The sequence below is a fragment of the Schistosoma haematobium genome, chromosome 6 (genome assembly GCF_000699445.3).
Source record: "Schistosoma haematobium chromosome 6, whole genome shotgun sequence".
NCBI classification, from domain to species: Eukaryota; Metazoa; Platyhelminthes; class Trematoda; order Strigeidida; family Schistosomatidae; genus Schistosoma; species Schistosoma haematobium.
The window spans coordinates 16,240,504-16,267,188 of record NC_067201.1 but is presented as its reverse complement, the minus strand read 5'-3'; the positions used below and the strand labels follow the sequence as shown (position 1 = coordinate 16,267,188).

The 26,685-nt window shown below is 37.6% G+C and overlaps 2 protein-coding genes across 7 annotated transcripts in view; both read left to right on the top strand.

Annotated features, from left to right (window-relative positions):
- Nucleotides 1-14,295, top strand: part of RBFOX2_3 (RNA binding protein, fox-1) — a gene marked incomplete at its 3' end in the record, with an annotated part of 37,461 nt that extends 23,166 nt beyond the window's left edge. The window contains exons 8-11 of one of the 3 annotated variants that reach the window (XM_051216973.1): nucleotides 264-804; nucleotides 3,300-3,606; nucleotides 4,857-5,770; nucleotides 13,837-14,295. In XM_051216973.1, the coding sequence (XP_051065602.1) occupies nucleotides 264-804; nucleotides 3,300-3,606; nucleotides 4,857-5,372 (1,364 nt within the window). Of the gene's footprint in view, nucleotides 1-263; nucleotides 805-3,299; nucleotides 3,607-4,856; nucleotides 8,736-13,836 lie in introns of those variants that run through there. The other 2 variants (XM_035731897.2, XM_051216974.1) reach the window with 2 other exon arrangements.
- Nucleotides 14,296-21,360: 7,065 nt separating this feature from the next.
- On the top strand, nucleotides 21,361-26,046 carry G3BP2_1 (GTPase activating protein (SH3 domain) binding protein; the record flags this gene model as incomplete). 4 transcript variants are annotated; one of them, XM_051216971.1, is made up of 6 exons in its annotated part: nucleotides 21,361-21,741; nucleotides 21,774-21,933; nucleotides 21,965-22,048; nucleotides 22,086-22,456; nucleotides 24,739-24,808; nucleotides 25,645-26,046. In XM_051216971.1, the coding sequence occupies exons 1-4, from the start codon at nucleotides 21,436-21,438 to the stop codon at nucleotides 22,097-22,099; spliced, it is 564 nt and encodes a 187-aa protein (XP_051065599.1). In that variant the 5' UTR covers nucleotides 21,361-21,435. The 4 variants fall into 4 exon arrangements, with proteins under 4 accessions (XP_051065599.1, XP_035589655.1, XP_051065600.1 ...); XM_035731898.2 differs by having other exon boundaries at nucleotides 21,965-22,044; nucleotides 25,645-25,794; XM_051216972.1 differs by having other exon boundaries at nucleotides 21,774-22,044; nucleotides 25,645-26,042.
- Between the last annotated feature and the right edge of the window lie 639 nt (nucleotides 26,047-26,685).

Sequence of the window (26,685 nt, the reverse complement as noted above, 5' to 3'; positions counted from 1 at the left end):
CTCAACGGCAATATCTATCGAACTTCCATCGTGATTAATATCCTTACGCTTCCCATTTGATTGATATTAGATTTGTAAGGTAAGATGTCAGTATTCAATTTTTCTACCTATTCAAGTGAAGGAAGAATATAAGGATACCAAACAAAGAAATTGTTTGAAAAGATTCGAAACATATTCTTGATTACTTATCTTTTTGATTGTACCTAAATATTTCTATTCAATATAAAAATTTCAATTGTTTTTAAAAAATGAAAACTCTTCAGCTTCTAACTTTAACAACCAAAATATTGGATTGGATAATTACACTAGTACTTTGGCTTCCAGACCACGGATTACTGGGACATCTGTAGGAACTAGTAATAGTGTTGTTGCTGCAGCAATTTCAGCTGCTGCTGCTGTAGCTGCAATGTCAGGTTCAGGAATTGTCAATAATCATACTTTAAATGGACTATGTCATTTACCAAGTTTGCATTCTAGTAATTTATCCGGAAACAATTTAATTTTGAATCAGAATAAGTCATCATTATCACCGTTAACATCATCTACAATATCTACAGTAACATCGACATCTATTCCATCGTTGTCGTCATCAGTCTCATCATCATCATCTGCAGCTCTAGTTAATCTTCTTAAAGCTCAACATCAACAACAGAATTTAGCGGCAGCTGCTACAGCGGTTGCTTTACAACAACACAATCAATTGAATGGTACTAACAGTCAAAATACTCAAGCTTTACTTGCTGCTCTTATGCTTCAAAATCTCAATACTCCCAATCAACTTATCAAACAATCTTTAAGTAGCCTGTAAGTTTGTGTATATATAGTTAAATAAAACGTTTTAATAGCTAGGTGGACTAATTGTGTTTTAATTGATGTTTTTCCATCTATTTTAACTGTTTACCATTGGAGGAATTGACTAGCTAAAGGTTAAATACCTCTGATAGGCTATATAATGGTTTTGTTTTGTATACAGTGAGTTATATATTATCGTAAGAAACCAGTTATAATTATCTTTATGGAATTAAGTGAGCATTTTAAGTATGGCTTATGCAGATGAAAATGAATTGTGATTGGTAAAAATAGTTTGTTTTATACATCGGAATTTATGAAAGTTATGCTGAATTCTTTTGTAATATCAAAATAACATTGAATTATGATGTATTTCCATGACAATTATGATATTGAATAACAACTAGATACACTACAGTATTTGTATAGGATCTTACATACTTAATTACGCCTGTTATCCCTCACGAAGGAGCATGGGTCGCCTACCAGCATTCTCCATTCAACTCTGTCCTGGATAACCCTTTCCAATTGCTGTTCATCCTTTTGATATCTGCTTCCAATTCTCGTTGCAGTGTGTTCTTTGGCCTTCCTCGTTTACGTTTACTTCACGATTCCAAGTTAGCACTTGCCTCGTGACGTAGTTTGATGATTTCCGCAATCTATCTCCTATCCACCTCCAGTCCTTTCTTAATTTTACTCTTCAGCTGGTAGCTGGTTTGTTTTCTACCACAGTAGGCTGTTGCTGGTGGTATTCGGTCAACAGACATTCGGTATCTTGTGTGAATAATTGTTTACAAACACTTGTACGCTTTTGATGATGGTTTTAGTAGTTCTCCAAGTTTCGTATCCGTACAATAGGACTGTCTTGGCGTCCGTATTGAAGATTCTAACTTTAATGTCGATTGACAGTTGGTTTGAGTTCCATAGATTCTTCAACTATAGGAATGCTGACCTTGCTTTTCCGCCTGTAGCTCTTCTAGGACTACTACCTGTCCCAAGCACTGGTAAAGGAAGAGGGTTGGACGTGGGATCAGCATCCCCATCCCGTAGAAAACAACCTTGCTAAAAAACGCTAACCAAAATAAATAAATAATTTGTGTAGGATCATTTTCCTATATCTCCCCTAGTTGATCGATGGTTAAATTTCATGAACGAAAGGACCTGTGTACTTCCGTTCTAACATTTATAACTATGATCTGACTTCTCACTTAATTGAAAAATGGAACGACTGAGTCTTCATAAGCACAAAAACATAATTTCAACGCTTATCTTCTATTGTGATAAAGTCCTCATACTTAACACCATTAATTTTTTTTGCTTTAACTACATTCGAAATGTCTTCACTAACTCATTTAGTTATGGATTAATACCTACATTGACAATCAGTAATCTACAGTTGTTTTGAAGCGTAAGAGTAAACTGAACTAGCAAATCAAAATTTGTTCTTGTTGTGAATGGGTTACAGATTCGATAATTAACTATTGGATCATAGATTCAAACTTTATCTTACAGACTTCAGCTTGTTGGTTTGTTTGGTGCAAAATTACAATGTATTCGTAAATTATGAAAACCATAAATCAACTACTTCATTTGTGCATCTTCTATCAGTTGTCTCTTACATTCTTCATAATCCTCCCAATTTTGTTTTTATTCCAATTCCTTTCTGTTTTCCTTTCGGTTCTCTTTAGTTCAATCTTCTCAATCCTCTTTTGACTGGCATTCCACTTGTGTTCGGTGCTAGATACTCATTATATCTGTCAACATTGATAGCATACACCACACATATACTCATCCTTAGTTATGAAATCCTATTTATTTTTTTAAAGAATAATAATAAAATATATTCTCTTTCCGTGACTGTTAAATTAGCATAACTTACAGTTTTCAGTTAATATCCCTAATACATATGAAATATAGATTTTAGATTTCAGTTGAGTATTTTTAAAAAATTTTCTGTTAATGCAAACATCTTATATAAACAAAGTTGAATTCACGAGTCAATCTAATCTAGACCAGCATTGAAAACCTGGGAGCACTGATCGGCCGTTTCTTCCTATTATGGGACTCCTCAGCAGTGCACATCCACGGAACGGCCGTCTAGTACTTCCAAGTTTTCTATGGTGGTCTAGCTTTGATTGACTCATAAATTCAACTATTTAATTTATTATTTCTTATTAAATTATAGAATATCTTCGTGAAATATAAGAACCATACGTTAAATACTTCTGTTTGCCAATCTTCAATCATTGTGCTTCACATTCAGTATGATTTTTCCGATTCACAATTCCTTTCTATTTCCCTTTCTGTTTAATTTAACTCGATCTTCTTCGTCTTCTGCTGCCATGCATCCCACTTCTGATTGATGTTGCATATTACTTATCTGTCAACATAAGTAGCATACACGTCTTGTAGTTTAAACTTTTATGAGATATTTATAATAAAGTGGAAAATTATTGATACCTAGAGAGACGTTTCTTAAAATGCAATTAACTTTATTCATTGAATTTTAGTTCGTTTCCATTAGAGAATGCCGTTTCCAATCTCCCAATTCAAACACAGCCACAACAGTCACAGACAACCATGTTCAACAGTGGTAATAGTAATAATAGTAACAATAATGTTAATTATGCTACTAATAATATTGGTACCAACAGTCCTGGTCTAAATCCGCTTACCTTACTCGGAATAAATAATCCAAGCATGAATCAATCAAATATTGGCTCTGATCTATTATTAAATCCTCAACATATTCGATCATATCAAATGCTGAAACAAACACTTGGGAATGTAAACCCAATTATTCCAAATAACCTTTCTGTAAGTGAACTCTTAAAATATCGTACTGTTTTAAAATAAATATCAACAATGCACTTTATATGATATCCCTATAGTTCAAATTTGGCGTCATGAAATAGTTATTGTAAAGAAATCGCATCTAATGTTACTCTAGACGAAAACAAAAACTATAATCCATTGAAGCTTATAGGTTATAATGCATTTCTTTTATGTCTGGCCTGAAAATATTAAACTGTGTGTCTTTATTCTGCGCATAAAATAACAATCACATTGGTCCTATAAACTAACATTATATGCAATACTGGAGGTAGTTTTATATAACTTAAGTTCAAGACTGCAGGTAGTGTATTTACTGTAAATCATTCCTAAGATTGAGCCACTTCAATAAAATGGGATTTTCAACATGACAAAGTTGTTATCTATAATTGATATTCATTAATTATTTGATATCGTATTACGCTTCATACTATGAATAAATTCCTCACTGTCTATTTCATTGGATAACATTGTATTTTTTGTGGCATAAAGTACCTGATAGCTTTAAGGAAAAGTAACCAAGGTTCATTTTTTGATTGTTGAAACGCGTTTAAACTGATCACCACTTTGGTGGGACAATCTATAGTGTTGTATCAAAACACCCAACTGACTAGATTAGATTGAAAATATCCATTACCAAGTGTGGATAAAACTCAAAATCCTATGTCAGCATTGTGTACATTGTCTTTCTATTTATTTATACATATTTATGGTCTGAATAGAATGTCTTTAGAGAGAGATATCGCAAATATTTATTACGGTTCACAGTTGGTTTTTAATAGTTGTTACATATTTGTTTCAGGGAGAACTATCGTGTCTAGATACCATTTAAGTTCTGTGGCAAATCACAGCTTTGTAACTTGGTCGTTGCGGAAGTGGAAGTTGTTTTATTTTTTAGAAATTTTGATTGTACATAGTGTTATAAACGTGAATGTGATACACTACTACTGTACTGACTAGGTACTGAATCAATTATCGAGAACCTTTTTTTCTTTTTGTGTCCCCATTTTTTATTCTGGATGAATACCAGTTATACTTTTATGACCTCCTGGGAAAGATTATGAAATCATTTTTAATAAGCAGAACTGATAGACAATCATGAGAGGATAGCATATTGTCTCATGGAGACTATTTTTTCCCCCTATCTATTGTGTTCCTACTCATAAGTATCATATACAATCTAGTTAATAGTTATTATTGTCTAATTTTTTTTTTAAATTGTTCTCTTTGAATAGCTTGCTACTGCTCCATTCTTAGCTTCAAATCTAAATTTTCCCACACCACAAATTGCTTTACCGCTAATAAATCATTCTAATAATGGACAAAATTTAAATCTTTTCACATCATCACCATCATCGTTATCATCATCAACACCAACATCTATTGGATCAGCGATACAATTGGGAACAAATTTAGATTTAAATTCAAATGAAACTAAATTGTGGTTAGCTTCATTGATTGGTAATAGTAATAGTTGTATACAATCAGATTTAGGCATAGCTAATAATAATTTAACGAATCAAATTTATCAAATGTATAAATCTAATGCAAATTTAAATGATACTACTAATACTACTACTACTACTAATAATAGTAATACATTATTGAAAGTTAATTCTTTGCCAAAGACACAATTGAATATCAATGAAAATAAAACTAGTTCATCAAATACATTGACAGATACTACAAATACTGGTATTTCACAAATTCATGATAATCGAAATAAAAATAACGAACATACTTTAACGTAAGTGAATATGAATTTTAACTTTTTTTTCATTTTGTCTATCAATATCTATCGAGCACTAGTTGGAAAACCCAGTAATTTATTCGATTGATATTACAGTGACTTCTTGTTTGCGGGACATAGATTGGATTAAATCATGCTAAATGCACGCTTGCGTTGGCGCACGCTGATTGGATAAGAATTAACCAATCAGTGTTAGTCAATACTTAGTGAAGATTCTAGAAATCTCATGTGAAAAAACTATAAATATACCAACGTTTTTCCCTATTGGGCTTCTCATTTCCATCTAACCTAGTTATTTGGAATACAATCTCTTTCCTGTGCAACCGTGTTCTGATTTGTGGACTTGTGGAGTGAACTGGTGTCCGAGAATACTAGCCATAGGAATAGCTGGGTCATACCGTAAGAAAGAGATTGTAACACTTCTTGTTAATCTTGAAACTGTAGTCAACCAAATACAATTTTGTATTAGCCAAAAAAGTCATTTATTGGAATCATGGTCATATAAATAGTGTGATAGTTCTGTGTGTTGAGTTTTAAGATTATTTGAATGGATACGGTACAGTAGTAATTCCAGTTTAGTATACCAGTTATTTATCTCTTTCTAATTCTCCACAGTTGTTTTACATACATTGACTTGTATAAGAGATCACATTTGTTTGTTTCATACTTTTTAATATGAGATTAGATTTTTTCAAAGATAGTGAACCCAGAAAAGTTAGTCTACTTGATCTGAATATTTTTTGTAGGTTTTAAAAAGGTTGTTTTAAGTTATTTGAGTTTTCTTTATTCAGTGTCTTCTGTATGATTGAATGGATTTATTAGGTATAATTTCTAATGGTTTATCTAGAGGTTGAAGGCTATAGGTTTCTGATCATAGATACCTTTAAAGTATTACTCGCGAATAGTGAAATAATCGAATATGCAATGTTTGAGGCTAAGCGCAGGGTACTGGGTAAATATGATAAATCGTTTGATGAGGTTGTAAATATCCACTGAGGTGTTTAGAAAATGTGTCGCGTATCCTCAACCACCTCCTACCAAAACAAGCGATGTTAGTTGGTGTAGAAGTAGGTCATAATGTAATTCAGTGTGTTCAAACCAAACACATGACATCAGTTCATAAAATCAGCTGTTGTTGGTCTGAGCCATGCTGGTAGATAAAGACTACTTGATTGAGATTCACACGATAATCACGATCAATAGTTGAAAACGTTGTAGGCGCTGACTCAGTCGATCACAGTAACATGCATACATCAACTCTTTATTTTCTTCTGAATCTTTAGCTCCCGACTATTGCTGCTTTCTTGATGTGGCGGTCGGGCTTCCCTATCGTGATGAACCAGTCGGGATATACTAACTGGAACAATCGTTCCTCATGGTCTTACCATGCCAGACAGGTCGGTTGAAGAGCGGTAAGACTAGAAGCAGCGAACACAATGTCCGAGGGCGAAGTCGCACTGCTGACTCTATGGAGCTGTGACGGCACTAAGATATTTCCCTCAGACAACCAGCATAATAGCGATGCTGTCTTGCCACAAAGGAGGGGTGAGGTTAGAAAAGGTTGACCCTAAAAATGCACACCTCACCTTATTCCACTGAAATCCGTCTCTGGCGCTAAGGTCCCAATAAGAACGGTGCTAACACGAAAACTTCACAAAAAGGTTATCTGTAACCGACCTCAAGTAGTTGTCCCTTGAACACTGCGGTCACACACTCAGGTCAACTAGTTTAGCTCCAGCCCAATTTCCTTTTCAGGTACCCCCAGAAGAACCCTTCCACGAAGTGGGCAACCGAGAAGTGATAACCACCCTCATACCTCCAACAGCGCTCAAGATCACTGTATTCATAATCAATCTCCTTCTCCAATTCCTATTATTCCTCCTACGTCAACTTCCAATTCTAAACTTCCTCTTTGAACTTCGTCCTCATGTGTTATCATGACCGACGATCATACTACGGGAAACACTGTTCCCAGGTCTATTGAAACCTCGCTCGAAGCTACACATTGGAGTCTTCAACGTACACACCTTATGCCAAATCGGCCAACAGGCCTCCTTGGCTAAAACCCTAGAATCTCGTACCATTGATGTATAGTGTGTCTCCAAAACACGCATACAGGATCCTAGTGTGGTCTTTCACTTGACCTCACGTCGGCAAAACGGAGAGCCGACGAGATGCACCCTCCGTTTATCTGGCGTCCCGATGGCTAGTTCTCGTGGACTGGCAGGTGTAGGCATAGCACTAAGTACGCGGGCACAACAAGCACTATTAGAATGGATCTCCGTTAACAGTCGCCTATGTGCTGTTCGGCTAAATGGCTTCGTAAGAGCTCAGAAGGATAGGGACACACGTTGCCCTTCCGTCGTTTCTGCCTACGCTCCCACTGACTGCAGCCCAGATGAAGTGAAAGTTGACTTTTACAGAAAGCTTTCTGAACTTCTTCATAAAGATAAACACACAGACATAGTACTCGTAGCAGGTGACTTTAATGCCCAAACAGAAAGGCATTTAGGTTGGTATTTTAGTATCGCGACTCAGATAATAGTGATTGTCTGCTACAGCTGTGCTCAGACAATTGTTTATTTCTAACAAGCACTAATATTAAGCATAAGGAGACATTGTCTAACATGGCGACCCCCTGCGTCAAACCACTGATGTACTCGAATAGACCATATTACTATCAGTCATCGTTAGAGAAGCTTGCCTGATAGAAGACTATCACTCGTTCTAAAGTACGTGTTTAGACTAATCATGCTTCTAATAGTAGCACGCATTTGATTGTGCCTCACTGGACGCAGAAAAGCCACATTGAGAACACCGATTGGAGTTGAATTAGGTGATGGGAAAGCCAAAAGTAGATACCAGGAACAACTGAAGTCACAGTTGGACCATTTTGAAAACGAGGCTGATCCAGATTTTGCCTGGAATGATATGCGGACAGTTGTGTAAATTGCAACGATATCTATTGCACTGATATATTTTCGTAAACTTATCCCATCAGACTCCAAACACGATGAAGAGCGGAAAAAAGTCAAATCTAGGTTAACCAAAAGTTTACGGAACGATCGCGAGCAGTGGTGAGTAACGAAGGCGAAAGAGCAGAGACTGTAGGTCAGTCAGTCAGTCAGCTACAACGTAGGACCAGGCACATATATATGCATCGCTACAAGTTGTCATACCTCACTAGCACAACAAGATGAACACCGGATTCATAGAAGTGGTCAATTCAGTGGTGGTGATATATGAAAGAAAGATTGCATGTAAGGATATAGTACAGGAAGAAAGAATTAGTTCGTAGAAAGAAAGGTATGAAGCAATTTTAATCTCTTAGTTTAAGGGAAGATAGAGAGTGTATACACCGACGCCATTGTGATCGATTCTGAGCCATGTCACCAAGAGTCTCCAACCATTGGTTACGATAGTCACGCGGACCCCAACCAAGTAGTCTGCATCTACCAACATGGCTCAGACTAGAAGTTAGTGACTTCAAGCACTGATGCCACGTTTTGGTTTGGCCGCCCCTAACTTTCTTCCAACCATTTCCAATACCGGATAGCATTGCACGTCGTGGTAATCGGTGTTCAGGCATTCGTACTACGTGGCACAACCATCTCAGTCGATGAAGATTCATAACCTCATCAACAGATTTACCATCATTCCCTAATACCCTGCGTCTAACCTCACTATTACTTACCCGGTGATCCCAGCAGACGCCAGCAATATTTCTAAGGCATCTGTGGTCAAATACTAATAGCTTACGAGTGTCTTCTACTCTTAATGGCCATGTTTCGCTGCCGTAAATTAAAACAGAACGGACTGCCGCGCAGTATACTCGTCCTTTTATTGATAGACGGATATCTCGCCTTCGCCATAGGTGACGTAAGTTGGCAAAAGCCAATCGAGCTTTTCGAATCCGTGCTGAGATTTCGTCAGACACTAACCCATTAGGGCTGATCAGACTTCCAAGATAAGTGAAGTTGTCAACGCGTTCGACTACTTCACTCCCTATCCTTAGTTCAGGTGTTAACGCAGACCAGTCCTGAAGCAACAACTTGCATTTAGAGGGAGAGAAGCGCATTCCAAATATCCTGGCATTGTTGCTCAGTGCTACCAGAAGACTCTGCATTTTGTCAGCGTCTTCACCAAACAGAACTATGTCATCTGAGTATTCTAAGTCGATAAGTGGACCTCCTGGAAGGAGATCAATACCCGAGAACTCAGTCGACGAGAAAGTTATTTCCATCAGTAGATCTATGATGAAGTTAAACAAAAATGGGGAAAGTGGACAGCCTTGACGGACACCACTTGAGGTTGCAAAAGTAGATGACAGTTCGCCATAAGCTATGACTCGACTAGTAGTGTTCGAGTAAAGAGCCTTCACAAGGTTTATGTACTTCTGGGGTACGCCTTTCAATGACAGACACTGCCACAGAATCTCGCGGTCTACTGAGTCAAATGCTGCTTTTAAGTCGAGAAAGACCACCATTGTCGGACGTCGATAAGTATGCCTGTGTTCTAGAATCTGACGAATGGTGAATATGTGGTCGATGCAGCCACGACCAGGTCTAAAGCCAGCTTGGTTCTCTCGTGTTTGCAGTTCACGAGTCTTAGTTAGGCGTCTGATAATTATCGAGGCTAGTATTTTAGATATTATATTAGTTAAACTAATCCCTCTGTGGTTGTCACAGGATGATTTTGACCCTTTCTTATATATTGGGACGATAAGTGATTGTGACCAGTTAGATGGAATAACGTCTAACTCCCAGATCTTAGCTAAAATATTAGTCAACCTAATCGCTAAAATTGGACCACCATCCTTAAAGACTTCTGGAGCCAATCCATCTGGACCAGCTGCCCTTCCTCGTTTCAGATTAACTATAGCCTTTTGAACTTCAGCAAGAGTTGGGGGACCTACTTCAATGTTCCATTCACACTGTCTGGGAATGGAGGGTAGTTGTAGAGTAGCTGAAGGCCAGCTGAACTGTTCTCTGAAATGTTCCGCCCATCGTTCTAAACGTCTGGACTGGGAGCAGATGAGAGTATCGTCTTTTTCCGATATAATCTCACTTACACTTGACTTATTAATTCCAGTTTCTTTTATTAGTCTGTAAAGCTGTCTTGTGTTCCCTATAGTCGCCGCCTTTTCCATCTCTTTTGCTTTCGTTGCCCACCACTGCTCACGGTCGTTTCTTAGACTTTTTCTTAACCTAGATCTGATTTGTTGTCGCTCTTCCTCATGTTCGGAACCTGATGGGATGAGTTTACGAGAATTCATCAGTGCAATAGACCTTGAGGAAATCCATTGCTTCTTTGTAACCCAGTGGTTTAAATCACTGATAGATGTCACTGCTGTTTCCACAGCTGTTTGTATAGCTTTCCAAGCAACATCTGGGTCAACCTCGTTTTCAGAACTACCTAACTGTGACCTCAGTTGTTCCTGGAACCTACTTTTGGTTTCTTCGCTACTCAATTCAGTTCTAATGGATCTTTTTACTGTGGCTTTTTTGCGTCCAGTGAGGCGCAAGCAGATGCGTGCCCGTATTAGGGCATGGTCGGAATCCAAGCAGGTACTCCAGAATGAGCGACAATCTTCTACCGACCCTCTCCAACGATGACTGATGGCAATATGGTCTATTTGAGTCCATCGCTGGCTTGGTGCAGGCGGTCGCCACGTTAGACGATGTCTCTCCTTATGCTTAAAATTTGTGTTTGCTAAAAATAAGCGATTGTCTGAGCACAGTTGCAGCAGACGGTCACCATTATCTGTTCGCTGTACCGGAATGCTAAAATATCCACCTAAATGCCTTTCTGTTTGGTTTAAGCTACCTATCTGAGCATTAAAGTCACCCCCTACGAGTACTATGTCTGAGCGTTTAGCTTTCTGAAGAAGTTCGGACAGCTTTCTGTAAAATTCATCTTTCACATCATCTGAGCTGCAGTCAGTGGGAGCGTAGACAGAAACGACGAAAAGGCAACGACGTGTGTCCCTATCCTTCCGAGTTCTTACGGAGCCGTTTAGCCGAACAGCACATAGACGACTGTTGACGGGGATCCACTCTAGCAGTGCTTGTTCCGCCCTCATGCTTAGTGCTATGCCTACTCCTGCCAGTCCACGAGAACTGGCCATCGGGTCACCAGATACACGTAGGGTGTATCTCGTTGGCTCTCTGTTTTGCCGAGGTGAGGTCAAGTGAATGACCACACTGGAATCCTGTATGCGTGTTTCGGAGACACAGCATACATCAATGGAAAGAGACTCTAGGGTTTTAGCCAAGGAAGCCTGCTGACCGATTTGACATAGAGTGCGTACGTTGAAAGCTCCAATGTGTAGTTTGGAGCGAGGTTTCAGTAGACCTGGGACAGAGTTTTGAGCACTAGAATCGTTGGCTATGGTGACACTTGAGGAGGAAGTTTAGGGTTGAAAGTCGATGTAGGAGGAATAATAGGAATTGAAGAGGAAGGTTGATTATGAATACAGTGGTCTTGGGTGCTGTTAGAGGTATGAGAGCGGTTATCACTTCCCGGTTGCCCACACCGTGGAAGGGTTCTTCTGGAGGTACCTGAAAAGGAAATTGGATTAGAGGCGGTCTCAGTGACCTGAGAGCGCGACCGCAGTGCCCAAGGGACAACTGCTTGAGGCCGGTCGCGCACGGCCTTTTCGTGGGAGGTTTTTGACGTGTTAGCTCCGTTCTTCAAAGGGCCTTACCGCCGGAGACGGAAATCCGTGAGGTAAGGTGAGGTGCGCATTTTTAGGGTCGACCTTTTCTAACCCCACCCCTCCTTGTGGGAAGGCAGCATCGCTGTCATGGTGGTTGTCTGAAGGAAACACCTTACTGCTGTCACACCCTTGTACAGTCAGCAGTACGACTTCGCCTTCGGACCTTGGGTTTGTTGCTTTTAGTCTTACCGCTCTTCAACCGACCTGTCTGACATGGTAGGACCTTGAGGAACGGTTGTTCCAGCCAGTATAGCTCGGTTGCTTCATCACGATAGGCAAGCCCGACCACCACGTCAAGGTAGCAACAACGGTCGGGAGAGACTGTAGGTAACACAAGACAGCTTTTCAGACTAATAAAAGAAACTGGAATAAGAAATCAAGTGTGAGACAATCTTGGAAAAGGACTTCACTCTTATATACTCTAAGCCTAGACGTTTTAAAACGATGGGCGGAACACTTTTAGGAGCAGTTCCGCTGGCGTTCAGCTACCCTTCATTTCCGAACAGCCTGAATGGAACATTGAAATAGGTTCCCCCGACTCTAATTGAAGTTCAAAATGCTATAGCTAATCTGCACCAAGAAAGAACAGCTGGTCTAGTTTTAGAGATTAGGTTGACTAATATTTTAGCTGAAATCTGGGAGTTATGTGTAATCCCATCTGACTAGTCACCATCCCTGATCGTCTCAATATATGAGAACGAATCAAAACCATCCTGCGATAACCATAGAGGGATTAGTTTAACTAATATAGCACCTAAAATACTGGTCTCGATAACTATTGGGAGCCTAACAAAGACTCATGAACTGCAAACACGAGAAAATCAGGCTGTCTTCTGACCTGGTCGTGGATGCATCAACCACGTATTCGCCATTCATCAGGTTTTATAACACAGGCATGTTTATCGGCGTCTGACAGTTATGGTTTTTCTTGACTTAAAAGCAGCATTTGACTCTGTAGACCGAGAGGTAGGTGCTGTGGCAGTGTTTGTCATTGAAAGGCGTACCTCAGAAGTGCATAAACCTTATGAAGGCTCTTTACTCGAACACTACTAGTCGAGTCAGAGCTTATGGCGAACTGTCATCTACTTTTGCAACCTCAAGTGGTGTTCGTCAAGGCTAACCACTATCTCCATATCTGTTCAACTTCATCATAGACACCTACTGATGGAAATAACATTCTCGTCTACTGAATTATCGGGTATTGATCTCCTTCCAGGAGGTCCACTTATCGACATAGAATACGCAGATGACATAGTTCTGTTTGGTGAACACGCTGACAAAATGCAGAGTCTTCTGGTAAATCAGTTGATAAGTTTGCGAATCTTCTCCGATTGAGATGGTTGGGCCACGTATTACACATGCCAAACCACTGAATACCACAGCGCGCATAAATATATGTATATATATGTAGTTTCGAGCGCGACCTACTGTGCGGTTTCTCCGGTGGGTTTATTTATTCTGTGAAGAGTGAACATGCGCCAATTTACTGAACGTCAGAAAGTCTATCTTCTACTCATCGCGACTATTTTAGTGAGGCGAATATTGTAAGATTTTGGACTTTTTTTAGGATTATTATCAATATTATTACAAATATATCATTATGCTTTCACGATTGGTAGTTCTTCTCAAGTGAACAATATTCACACTAAACTCGATCAAGAACCACTTACTTGAATAAAGAGAAATTTGATTTTTATTACCATCGTCTTATCTGCTTATTTTTGTTGTTTTTATTTTTTTTCTAAAGACAAAGTCTTTCCAATTCAATTAACACTACAAAGAGTAGCGTTTCAAACTTAACGAATGTTTTTTCAACACCTGGAAACACACTTACAGATGCTAATAATCTAGTCAATGTTGGTGTATCCTCTTTGAATCCATTCAATTTTGGATTAACTCCATTAACTGCAATTCCTTATAATCCTAATTCATATCTAAATGGTACTGCTGCTGGTGTATTGACTGATTTGTTTAACAGTGTTCCAATACAACAACAAACATCATCTCTATCAAATAATTCCGCTTTATCTGGATTTGGTTCAGCCAATTGTTTTTGGCCAATCATTCCATCTGTATCCAATCTTACTGTTCCTGCTCCTAGTTTAACTACACCATTGGTGATTGGAAGTCAAAATCTTTATCGTAATAGTGCTACTACCATACCTCGTTTCTCTACTTACTGATGTTTACACGAATCTCTCTCTCCTATATATATATATATATATATATATATATATATATATATATATATATATATATATATATATATATATATATATATATATATATATATATATATATATATATATATATATATATATGCGTGTGCATTTAAACATTCCGTCATTGAAAGTTAAGTATCTTCTTTTTTTGGTGAACATTTAAAATTCTTGATTTTGTTTTTCTTTCTCATTAAACATATTGGGTAGATAATTTTATTTTTTAAATATTTCCTCTTGTATATTTCAAGATAATAATTATCTCATATTTTATCTTTCTAGTCATTAGCCATGATAAAATAACCATTTAACATGTTATGTAATTAATTGATTAATTAATTAATTAATTTATTGATTGATTGTTTGTGATAACTTTCTTTTGATTTCCTATTTATCCAAAAAAAAATTGAAAAAAAAGTTTATTGTCTTTTATTCTTCTCTTTAATTATTATTTAAGGAATTTTCATACTTTCAATTTCTTTATTTAATTTTAATATAAATTTATTGATTTGTTTATTTAATTGTTAATTATTTAGTAAGAATGATTAAATTCTTAATTAAAATAAACTAAAATGAGAGTAATTTGTTTTATTCAAACTTTATTGTTGTTTATTTATATTATTTGTGGTGAATTAATGGTTGATCAGTATTATCATTAACAAGATATTATATACAATGATGTATAATATAATTGACAACTTTTTGTCCTGTTCTAATATTATTTTAAATTTAGTTACTTCGAATATATATATATATATAGAGAGAGAGAGAGAGACAGACGTATAGATAGATAGATTTAATAATATTAAAATGTACTCTTGTTACTTTCAATGTATTGGTAGAATAATGCAGTGGCGTAGATGATAGTTAACTCCATCTGGAGCCCTTTAGCATTATTTTCGGTTCTAAACCCGAGTAAAGTAGTGTTGGAAATAAAGTTAACGACTTAGCTTTATTCAAGACACCTCGCTAAAAAGAGCATTAATCGGGAATAAGGCAATTATGTCGTTTAAGCTGCCCTGAGAGTTTGAAGGTCCATTGAAGACTTATGAAAAGAGAGCGAGACTGGTAAGGTTGTAGATCACCGCCTAGTGATGAACAAACTGAAACAGGTCAAACAAACATTGAACGATCTGAGGCGCAGCATTACAAAGTTTGAAACACCTTTTCTTTGAAATATTAACAATCTCAGTTCAATATAGGTCTAAGCATTAGATTTAGTAGAACAGGAAGTATCTATGAACAACAACTAGGAGTAAATCAAATAAATATGCTCAAGGGTTATGAGCCTTCAGAAACACCAGAACAAGGAATGTATCTGTACAAAATTTTGGGGTGATTTAAGAAAGATAAACCAAAAGACAGAAACGAACAACAGCATGAAACGTGAAGGCGCAGGTGAATATACGGGAGAAAACAAACGAATGAAGATCATTAGAATTGAAAGGCGGGAATACGCATAATACCTAGCGACAACAACGCGGAAAGGAAGACGAAAGAAGTATAGGATACAACGAAGGGGCTAGTAAGTAAGTCTAGGAGGCCAGAGGGACCAGTAAGGAACGAAGGAGGCGAATCAATCACTGAGGTTCAAGAACAGCAGAAGAGGTGGTTACAGTAATTCAAAGAGCTCTTGCACAGTATTACACCACTGAGCCCACCGGACATCGAGGCAATATACACAGACCTTCTTACAAGTGTTACCACTCCAAGAAGTCAGCTGACAAACGAGTGGAAAAGCAGCAGGGCCTGGTAGCATACCTGCTGAAACCGTACATAGAGGTGACTGTATAGGTGCTCCACTTTCTCTTCATGAAGATTTAGAGGGAAGAATAAGTTCTGATAGACCGGTACGAGGGATACCGTAACGGGAGGAACTGAAACTAATGTGACAGCAGTTCGAAAAATATCAGCCGAAAACTCGATGTATAAGAACTAACCTCAGGGTCTCTGTTAGAAAAGAAGCATCTGATTTTATGGGACCATGTCAGTTTTCCTCCCATTTCGCTAACATCATATCCTTCTATCTCAGTTATGATAACTGCATGACATCGGTATCATGAGTTTAAAATGTATTTATAAGGGGTCTGGAAAATGCGTTGACTTCCTTGTTACGCCACATAGGTATGGCTTCTTTATTTAACATTCCTGAATTATTTTCGTTGTGTACAGTGAAGCGAAGAAGCTATGACAAACAATGGAAGCTATTTTTGTGTAAATTATTTCACTTGATTCAAATGTAAATTTCAAACATCTAGTATTGACCGTAGGTTATTTTATAAATTATAAGCTCCCATTCGATGTATGATTCACTGGTATATCTTTTCTGTTCCGAAGCCATTGTGATTTAAAAGTAACCTTCTGTACTCTATGTTTCTACCATAGTGTCTAGTTTGAACATGATTGCACTTTTTACATTTTTGTGCATGCTGATTGTGTTTGTCATCTATTTGTTCATGCATCATTTTGTACTAATCTGAATAGGAAATCAAGAATAAGTCCAGTAATGTTACAGTTGACTCGTCTTCTCTCTCGATTGTCGACCGATCAGGTAATAGAATAGTTTCCGTTTCCCCAAGGCCGTTAGTATTAGTTCACACTCATACATTTCTAGCTTCAAGGTTGAGCCGGTTGGCCTATTGTTTCTCATTGTCCTAAATCAAATCGAGACAAGTTCTTCCCTGTATATTAGTGGGTAGACAGGTCAACTATGCAGTGGATTCGAACCCCTAATTTACTCCCCATAACAAGCAAATACAACTCCCTCTTTTAGGGAGTGGTTGATAGTTTCAGCGTAACGGCAGTTTGAAGGGTGACAGATATTCTTGTGTAGATACGATTTGTAACCTATTGAGCACTCATCGGTTGACCTAGAAGTTGTAAAGACTCTCTTACGAATACTCAGTTCTTACGATTAGCGATTATTCCATGTTCGCCCGACAGACTCGTTTTGTTTGTTCGTCGGGTACGATCAACCCATCAACATATACATAAAAAATATAATAAATAACAGAAAACGTAACCAGATACGCGTTAGGGTGTTGACATAGTGTCTATCAGTTCGAACAGAATATATTGACACACATATTTCGGTTATGACAGATTACCATTGATGGTTTCTAACACTGTTCGAACTGGAATCACATACTACGGCGGAGAGACAGCCCCATTAGGGTTTAAGTTTTGGTCATTCAGAGGGAACAACGGTGCCCCTATTCCTCATTTCAACGATTAGGTTAGGTTCGACACACTTGTCAGTTATTTGGGACAATCAGTTTGGAGGTAGACCATTTCTAACAGCTGTCTATTGTCTCGAAATCTCTCTAAACCTCCCTATTTCAAACGATTAACTTATGAACGGAGATAATCATCTTCTTAATAGTGTTATTTTCAACCGTATTAAACACATCGCAAGACTTTTAGTGGGGTAATAATCCACCAGTGTATTGTACTTTTTACAGATTTGTGTGAATCTCAGTGTGAATAAGTTCATATACTTTAACCCTTGTTTGTTGTCTTTCACTCTTAACTCACTGATCTTAACTCAAAGGCTAAGTTTCATGTTCTCCCACTCTCTACGCTCAGCCCATCTATTCTTTTTCACTTTCTCTCTGATAACTAGTGCGGATAAAATCCACACGTCCACAATATTGTCTGTATTCGGCGCTTTATTGTCCGTTGCTAATGAGGAGATCAGTCGAGAGGATACATATGAGATTGAATAGGATCTGTATTAAATCATCATTATCATTATCAATGTGAGTAGGAAATGAGGTTACCAGACTTATTGTGGTATGCATAAATAGTGAGATCATCATATGTAGAAGAAGTTCTCAATGTTTTGTCATGCAGTTTAATTGGATAGCATCTGTGTGGCCGTTTATGCAGTTGCAGAGCTATTAAATCCTTGACATCCGGTTTATAGGTTGTCTGTTATCAGTTTATATTTAGCACTGACCGATACTGCGTAATCAGGAATGCGGTTGGAGATTCGGCCAATTCGTTTCTATTCACGTCGATAGATTTAATAAAGTGTATTTCATCAGACAAGCTGGAACTAGTGTGACCTCGTTTTGTGATTAACAGGAAAATGTTTATCCTGACATGTGAACCATAACAAGGATATTTGGAATTAAAATGCGGTTCATTTATTCAGTAATATGGAGAATTTTGAAGAGCTTCTTGTGTTTGTGAAGGCGATCCCTCACTCCAAGATTTCAAAATAAAGACCTATTTACTAATAATTTGGCTTATATCGGCATAGAGAGAGGAACCGATTGGCACGAAATATGTACGTTAACAGGAATTGTCATTCAGGGGGAAGATTGTGAGAATGTAATACTTGTGAGGTAATACGCAACAAAATGAAACCAATGGTAGGAAGTTGTAACATAAGAGAAAAATGGGGAAGGTTATATTCTGCTGAAGGTTAGATTACTGGAAACTACTGAGAACTATTAATGAACTAATATTTTATATATTCCTATCGTATAACTGTTCAGTAACTATATTATGTATATCGGTATTACTCTTACTATAAGCTTCATTTTGACCTATAGACTATTTTTTATACGATTTGCTGTTCTTAAGTTATGTTCAGTTTATTGATTACAGTCTTTCACGTTCTCAGCCACCTTTTAGCTTGATCTTGCGCAAACGTTATTTCCTATTTTATGGTGTGGTATGATCTGTTTGGCTGATATATAAACCAAATATGTGTTCTGGACTCAACTGGACGTGCTAGGCGGACAAACATCAGTAAGGAAACTAAGCTGCTCATACCGGTCGAACGTCATTGGTTTGGCGCAGTGCTAAGATTGAGTAAGTCATATTTCGATTGGCGAATAGATCATATGATAATAAACCGGCCTTAAAGTCACAGTAGGGAACTTTTAGGAAATAGGAAAGTAGGAACTCAGACTACGTTGGGGTTTAAAATGTTTTTGTAGACGGTCGCAGATCGCTTCAGATTTTCCAACCGAGTAATTTCGAATCTCATATTGTCTTATCGGGTCATGGCACGAGGCTATCATAAAGCCTGATAAATGCGATATCGTTGACATTTGAGTTGCGTTTTAAGGGGTTCGGAAGGAAACTCGGTAGGACGTCCACCTATTTTGATCGTGATGAAAACGAGATAAGTATAATATGACAAAAAATGCGATGTAGTGTCGGAACTGGAAAATGTAGAATGTGAGCTACAGAAAGTATCCGAGGACCAGATCTTATATGTTAAATGAAAAGGGCGTCAAGTTCGTTGTCTGTCTGTCAATTACCTGGCCACAAAACTATGTGATTTTTGGCCTACGATCAAACGCATCCTACATTTGAGATGTTGTAACTAGAATGTTATCTCGGTTGAAGTAGACGCGTCCATATAGTAGACGAAGAAAGAATAACTTCCATATTTTCGTTTGATATTCTCACTGACTCTGGAATCCAACCACGAACTTCGGGTCCCATACGATACAGTCACGTGCGAGGTCGGAAAACGGGGAGTTGGCACAAACGAACACTATCAAGTTGTTTAACACCTCAGCTCCATGAGAGATTTAGTGAACTCAAGATTAATATATGGCGGTTTTTCGGAACACTCGCATTACATGGCCAGATGGTATATGCTAGCCTTTTCCCAAGAAGGTAACTTCAACTTGCCCAAGGTCTTCGATGTCATCACTATAAAGCCTTGGTTTCTAAAACCATATCTTATATTTTGGGCCGACAATTTCCGGCAGTTTCCTTATGTAGAGTTCTGTAAAGCGAGTTACGTTTAGGTGATATTATTCTAAATCATAAGGGGGCAGTTTTCAAAATATCTCGATTTTCTATCGGTCTAGAGAACGTGTAAAACAATGGTCTAGCTAGGGATTAGTGGATTTATCTTTTTTACCACTATAATATATACATATAATTCCAAAACCGTAGATTTGTCATAACGTGACTACCTAAGCTATATGTTCTAATGTGGAGGTCACACCTATGTCTGTCCTGACTCGTCATATCGTGACAATCAACAATTCGACGTTTAGCACTTTTAAAAAACACGTTTAGACTGGAAATAGAATCATATATTTTAATGCGAATAGTTCATATAAACACCACACAAATCCCTATTCGCAGCCTAAATTTAGATTTGGTTTGTCATAATTAACCGACGATCATTGGTGAGGAGGATTAATGGGTTAAGGTGGATTTATATAGAAGAGCTACAGGAATAGCTGATGTAGGGTTGGCCAACTTAGGGAGTGGTGTATCCGCTGCTTAGTCAGAAAGGTCTCTCATGAAGCCATTAGGGGTGGGAGAGATTGGTTGAGGATAAGGGACTGTCACCCACCTTCTGACAATATCATATTGTGGCAGCTTTAAGACTAGGAATACAGCCCTCAACAGTGTGAGTTGACGGGGAGAGTGCTAAAAGGAGGTGACATTTTTTGAAATAGTAGAAGTTAAAAGGTTTCATAAGGTAGTTTGGCTCAGATATTGTCTTAAATCCCTCCGGCGGCTTCCGGGTAGACTCATAATGAAGCCATTGTCATCAGGGCTATGGCGCATTGTTACAGTATTATTCTGTTGATTTTGTAACTTGTGCAGATTACTTAGACGGTAGTTGTTCACACAGTTCAGGTAACCATCGTGGAAGCTAGATAGGGCCTGATATTTGTGTATTTCAAAAGGCTTCTTAGCTCTATTGTGGGTAGTTATTCCAGTAGTTCTCTTAAAGTGCAGATAGAAAATTGTTCAGAATAATTTCTAAGAGATCTACTCGTGTTATGTGCAGCAATAAACTGATCGCCGTGGCACTTGATTTTGTGTCTGAAAGTCTTCCTGTAATATGACATTACTTACAAGTGATAAAAAGGGATAATATGATCTGAGTTAGGAGTTTCTGTACTAATTTATCCTCAGAGTATCAGTTGATAACCCGCAAATTCTTTCAAGAATTAATAGTTTATTCTGAAGCTATGATTTGCAGCGCTAATTTTCGGCTGGTACGACTAACATGAAATTTTCTTACCTCTCGAATTTTCCGTCCGAGTCCTTTGTTTGAATCCACTTGCAAATCGAGCGCTAGACTCTGTGGTGTCGCGTCGTGATTGTGTTGTAAACATCTGGTTTGAAGTTCAGATATGGTTTCTGTTATTGAAAGCAACGCTAGCCCAGATTCTGCATTTACAGTTGTACGGATGGAGCCATCAGACATTTTGAGTCTCGCTGGTCAGTTTGTTGTGCAATATTACACCGTCATGAAAAAGTGCCCATCTGGAATTCATCGTTTCTATAAGGATGATTCTTCCATGATACGAGAGGATACCCCAGTCTGTGGCCAAAGAATGATTCACGAGAAAATAATGAGTATGAACCTTCAGGACTCACAAATTGCCATACTGAAGTTAGACGCATTACGTGCCAATGGGAATAGCGTATTGATTCACGTAAGTTATTCAGGCTCTCTCATTTTAATCAGGTCGCTGGTGAAATAAGTATAGCCAATGAAGAGTTTAGACGGTTCACTCAGTGCTTTATCTTGAGGGAACAAGCCCCGTGTGACTTCTATGTACTAAATGACATATTTCGATACCAAGATTACGTTTACGGTGATTTGAAAAATAATGTAGAGACTAATGGTAAGATCATTTTATCTCATAGCTTCTTCAGATGATCACTTGGCAAAGGTTAATGAATATAGTCCATCTGAGAATGTATCACATTGCTCGATGCCCCATTCAGCAAGAGACGTAAGTATGTTACTCGTTCAGTTTACATTGTTTTTATCTAGGATCATACTCATAGTTGGGAGGGTGTATCTGAAGGTAACTACAAACAGACCATCGATGAGATTCAGACATGCAATTCGGAGGTTAAACAAGACCAGTTAACTGTCGATCACACAGTACCACGTTCTTCTGCTTCACCATCTATTCAGCAGGAACTTGTAAACCAATCTCATAACATCAGTTCTCCAACAAATACAGCTGTTCAGTCTGGGCCTCCAAGTTGGGCACAAATGGCATCTAGGCAACCTCATCAAGGTGTTTCAAATGCACAGGCACCCAAAGGTTTGAGAAATAGCGCCAATGTTTCGGAGTATGAGACATCGAACGAACGTCATAGGGCGGGTTTGCGACCGACTGTAGATGGTTCTCAAAGGTACGTTTAATTTTGGAAGATTTGCCGTTGTCATTGTTAATCATACAAAACGAGAGCAGTCGAGAGATATTTATTTTTCGAGAATATTTGTCTCTACTTTGTTGCAAACATTCACGTTTTAAGAAAACATGTATATCTTTTGGCAGCATAAACTCCACACCGGTTAGGTCTTTTTCTGTGGTAATTTTAGAGGAAAATAAAGTAATAAAACCTGCCCACATCATTGCATCACTTGATCCGTGTCCCAACATTCCTCACTTTACGTTTGTTCAACATTTGTCCATTACATCTCGCTTTAGCTGTCCGTACTTCGCGTTACCGTGATATCAGTCACCTACACATTCTACTACTTTCGCGTCTGAAGTCCAAGATAAATTAAAGCATATGTGAGATTCAGGGCTATTGATGGCTCAGTTTTAATTTGCTAAGGAAACTACTTCAGCAAGGTTCCCACATCACTAATTGGCTCAGATATCTTTTGATGCCTGTACGATGAATACTGACCAGTCCAGTTGACCTGCTGACAACCTTTTCTACATAAGAATATTTCAAACAACTTTACCATCTGGATTTATTCACGAATAGCAGTTTTGACCAAGTCTGAGTGGAGTTCGTAGTTAAGTCCTTTCCTCACGCAGTTTGTATGAATCATGATAGATGCATCTTGTTGGCTTACAACATTGCTGTCGTAAATTTTTAAACTTGAAAGTGCATAATAACCAAGGAATCACCTGGGTTTCCTCCAGGTCATGAATTTATAATTTCTATATCAATAAGTGCATAAACACACGTTTTCCAAGTCGACTAATACTTGAGTTCCTAATGTCAATATTAGACGTGCTTGGTTTTAATTGTCATAAGGATAGATAGGAAGAAACCAAGATGTTGGTAGATCAAGACATGGCATCAGTTCATTAAGTCATTGCCTGCTTAAGTAAACTGTGTTAACAGTTAAACTACACGTTCGGAATCGTACAATGACGCTAACGGGTATTTACTTACGGTTGGTTCAGAATCGGTCTCAGTGGAGCAAATCCACCCTCGTTTATATGTTGAGCTTCACTTTTATTCCTAATTTCCATTCTTATCCAAAATACTCGTTCATTTTACTGATACAATTTGTTTCACGTCAAACGTTATTATAGATCTTAAACAGTAAAATATCTAAAGTTCAGCTGTATTTACCAAGTTTGATGTCACATTAGCACATAAAAAGTCCTCGTAAAAGCTGTTATTCTATTTCAGATGACAGGTAGAAATTGATATTGCTTTCCCAATAAAATTATATTTAGTCAGAATTGCCGTAAAATATCTACATACCTTAATTTAGTTGACAATATACATTAAAACGAATGAAATTGAGTGTTGTGTTATCTAAATTAGTCACATGTCATATCCATCATCAACTAAACATATATATCAGATGATAAGTCAGGTAGTCACGACACAGAACTCGACCAAAGTTGTTTTGCCACAACGCAGGGAAGTAGCAATAACTAGATACATAATAAATGAGTAAAAATAATAATAGTAAAGAAAATATTTGAAAAGTGTGTGCTTAGAGAGCTGTTAAAGCTTAAAATCTATCGAAGATCGAGAATGAGTCGCTAATGCACTAAGGTGAAAGTAGCCCTCACAGTAAATGACGCAGTTAACCTATTCAACTACGTTGTTCCCTGAAGTCCATCTATGCGTTCATGCGGACCATTGGTCCGTAGTTACAGCAGGGATCAAATAAATGAAATAGAAATTCGAAAGACAAAATTTATTAACAGCCTATTGATTGCCCTTGCACGATTAAAAAGGGATTTAGACGAGCAAGTAATCCGTGATAAACAAGCGTTTTTTCATTTGAGAGTATTTACGGAAACAAGTGTAAGGATGTTAATGCTATCATAGTAGCAAGAAATTTGTATCTTTTTGGTTGAATGCTAAGATTTCATCAGTAGGTCATGATCAATATAAGATCTGCACCTAGGTATTTCAGTAACTGCGGCTTTTGTAAAGCGCAGTGAATTTGCGCATCTCTACTTGTTATTTATTTGAAACTAACTTGAGCATCATTGAATCCTTAGTCAATAAAGTAATACGTATACGTGTTGTAGAAAATTCCCTTCACTCGGTTGTGGACTGTGTTGGGTTACATGTTTGAATATGGCATCTTCTTGATAATAATGATAGGACTTGGTTTTCACAAGTTGTGGTTGAAAACTCAACTAACAAAGTATGTTTTTGGGACGAAAATCTACCAAAGTACTCTAAATGACTTTCATTATTTTTAGGGTTCGTAGTATGGGGCCACGTCAGCAAGGTGAATCACGGGGGATTTCTGAAGTAAATTACACACAAGACGTAAGTGCATATGTTGTTAATACCTTACATTTTTTATTTGATTCTGTTCAGAAATAATGGCATTTCTAACTTCACTTTCACTAAAGCTTTTCATCATGGATATCTTTGTAGTCGAGTTATTACTTACACCAAACCCTGACATACTAAGGTTATCAGTTCAGGAGCGTTCTAATGCCATGTAATTAGTACATGTATATTCATATTAAGTTAATTATGTCTAATAACGGAGTTCAGGCCTGATTAAAATGTAGTACAAGTAATTGAGATCGCTGTTTTGATTCATCCACTCTCTAGTTTACTACTAAGTGTACGTTCAAAATTGGCTCCTTGTTCTTTCAGCCTACATTGCTAATTATTCACGGTTTATATTGTTTGTCGCCTTATAACAAGAAATCTTGTTAAAGTTTTCCGCTAGCGTTCCGTAAATTGAATAAAAATTCGGCTTCAAAGAAAACTCCAGTTAAAAGACCGTCGTTATTGATTCAACATAACGTGTGTCACGGTCGAATTATAATTAATTACTTTTGTATTAATATTTCCATATACATCGTAACTGGTTTCCAAACTATGTGTTTATTTCATTAATTGAATGTCATGTGGATGGGTTGTATATATGCGTTTGTTTCGCCCCACTATTTATATAACAGTAGGTCATATAGGATAATGTGTTTCATTTCGTCATTAGTAAAAGAACTGAACCCACGTTCTTAGACTGGACATGGGTAATAGTGCCTTTCAGTTATTATTGTAAAGTATCTGAATTACTATTTGTTTTCAATCAACTTTTCATAAGATTGGTGGTGGAATATACATATCTTGTTCTCGTTTTAATACAGAACCGCGTTACTTCTCGAGGAAATGCACCTAGAGGTTCAGGCTTTGGTGGGTCTTCTCGTGGTGGTGGCCGAGGTGGACGTGGTGGATTGGGAAATGGATCTATGGGTGGGAGAGGTTCTGGAGCAGTTAATCCACGTAGAACAAGTTAATACAAATCATTGAATTATCCTCTCACATAGACGACACAAATACTACAGATACCTTCACACATTGGTTTACCATATATACTTGTCACAGCCCTCAATATCTGTTCTCAAATACACTTAGGAGCCAAACAGTCTGATGACTTACAATTCGTCTGCTTTCCGGTTTTGAATTTTTTAGTTCATTTGCCTTCGTGTTTTTCAGTATGGTTATTCTCTCACAGGTTCTCGTTAATACATGAGATTGTAAAGTACCCCAATTGTTTTTCTCTCGAATTTATTATAACTAACACTAAGAAATGTTTTCTGTACTAGTTTGGATTACGAATTATTCGTGCATTCGTTACGCGTTGTGCCACCTGATGAAACCATCCAGATGATGTCATTCTGTAAGGTCTTATGGAAGTCCTCTAGGAACATTTGAATACTTGCTGATACCTTAATGCATTTGGATGTGGATATTTTAACAACATTAATTCACCTTATTAATGATCTCACTTATAATTTGAATGAATTAACTTCAGAATTTGAGTCTACTGCTTCTGCTCGTTTAAAATCTTTCTTTGTACTCAGACTAACAGCTTTGTCATCCTTGAAGACAACTGTGTGTGTTCGGTTAATGTACATCAGATGACGGGTTTATAAATTAACAGCCGATAGTGTAGACGAAAATAATGCATAGGCAACATGTTAGAATTAGACAATACGGCTAGGCGGTTGTGCACGGACCTAAGTGTGGTACAATACTCTACATACTAGGTCAACAATTAGACGAAAGATAACCTGTTCAATGACGAATCACGTTATTAATTGTCTGGATGGTTAGTTTGGTGTTCATGATACTGTAAAAGCGAATGGTTTAGCCCCCGTTAGTGGTATAAATCTGAAACCTAGATG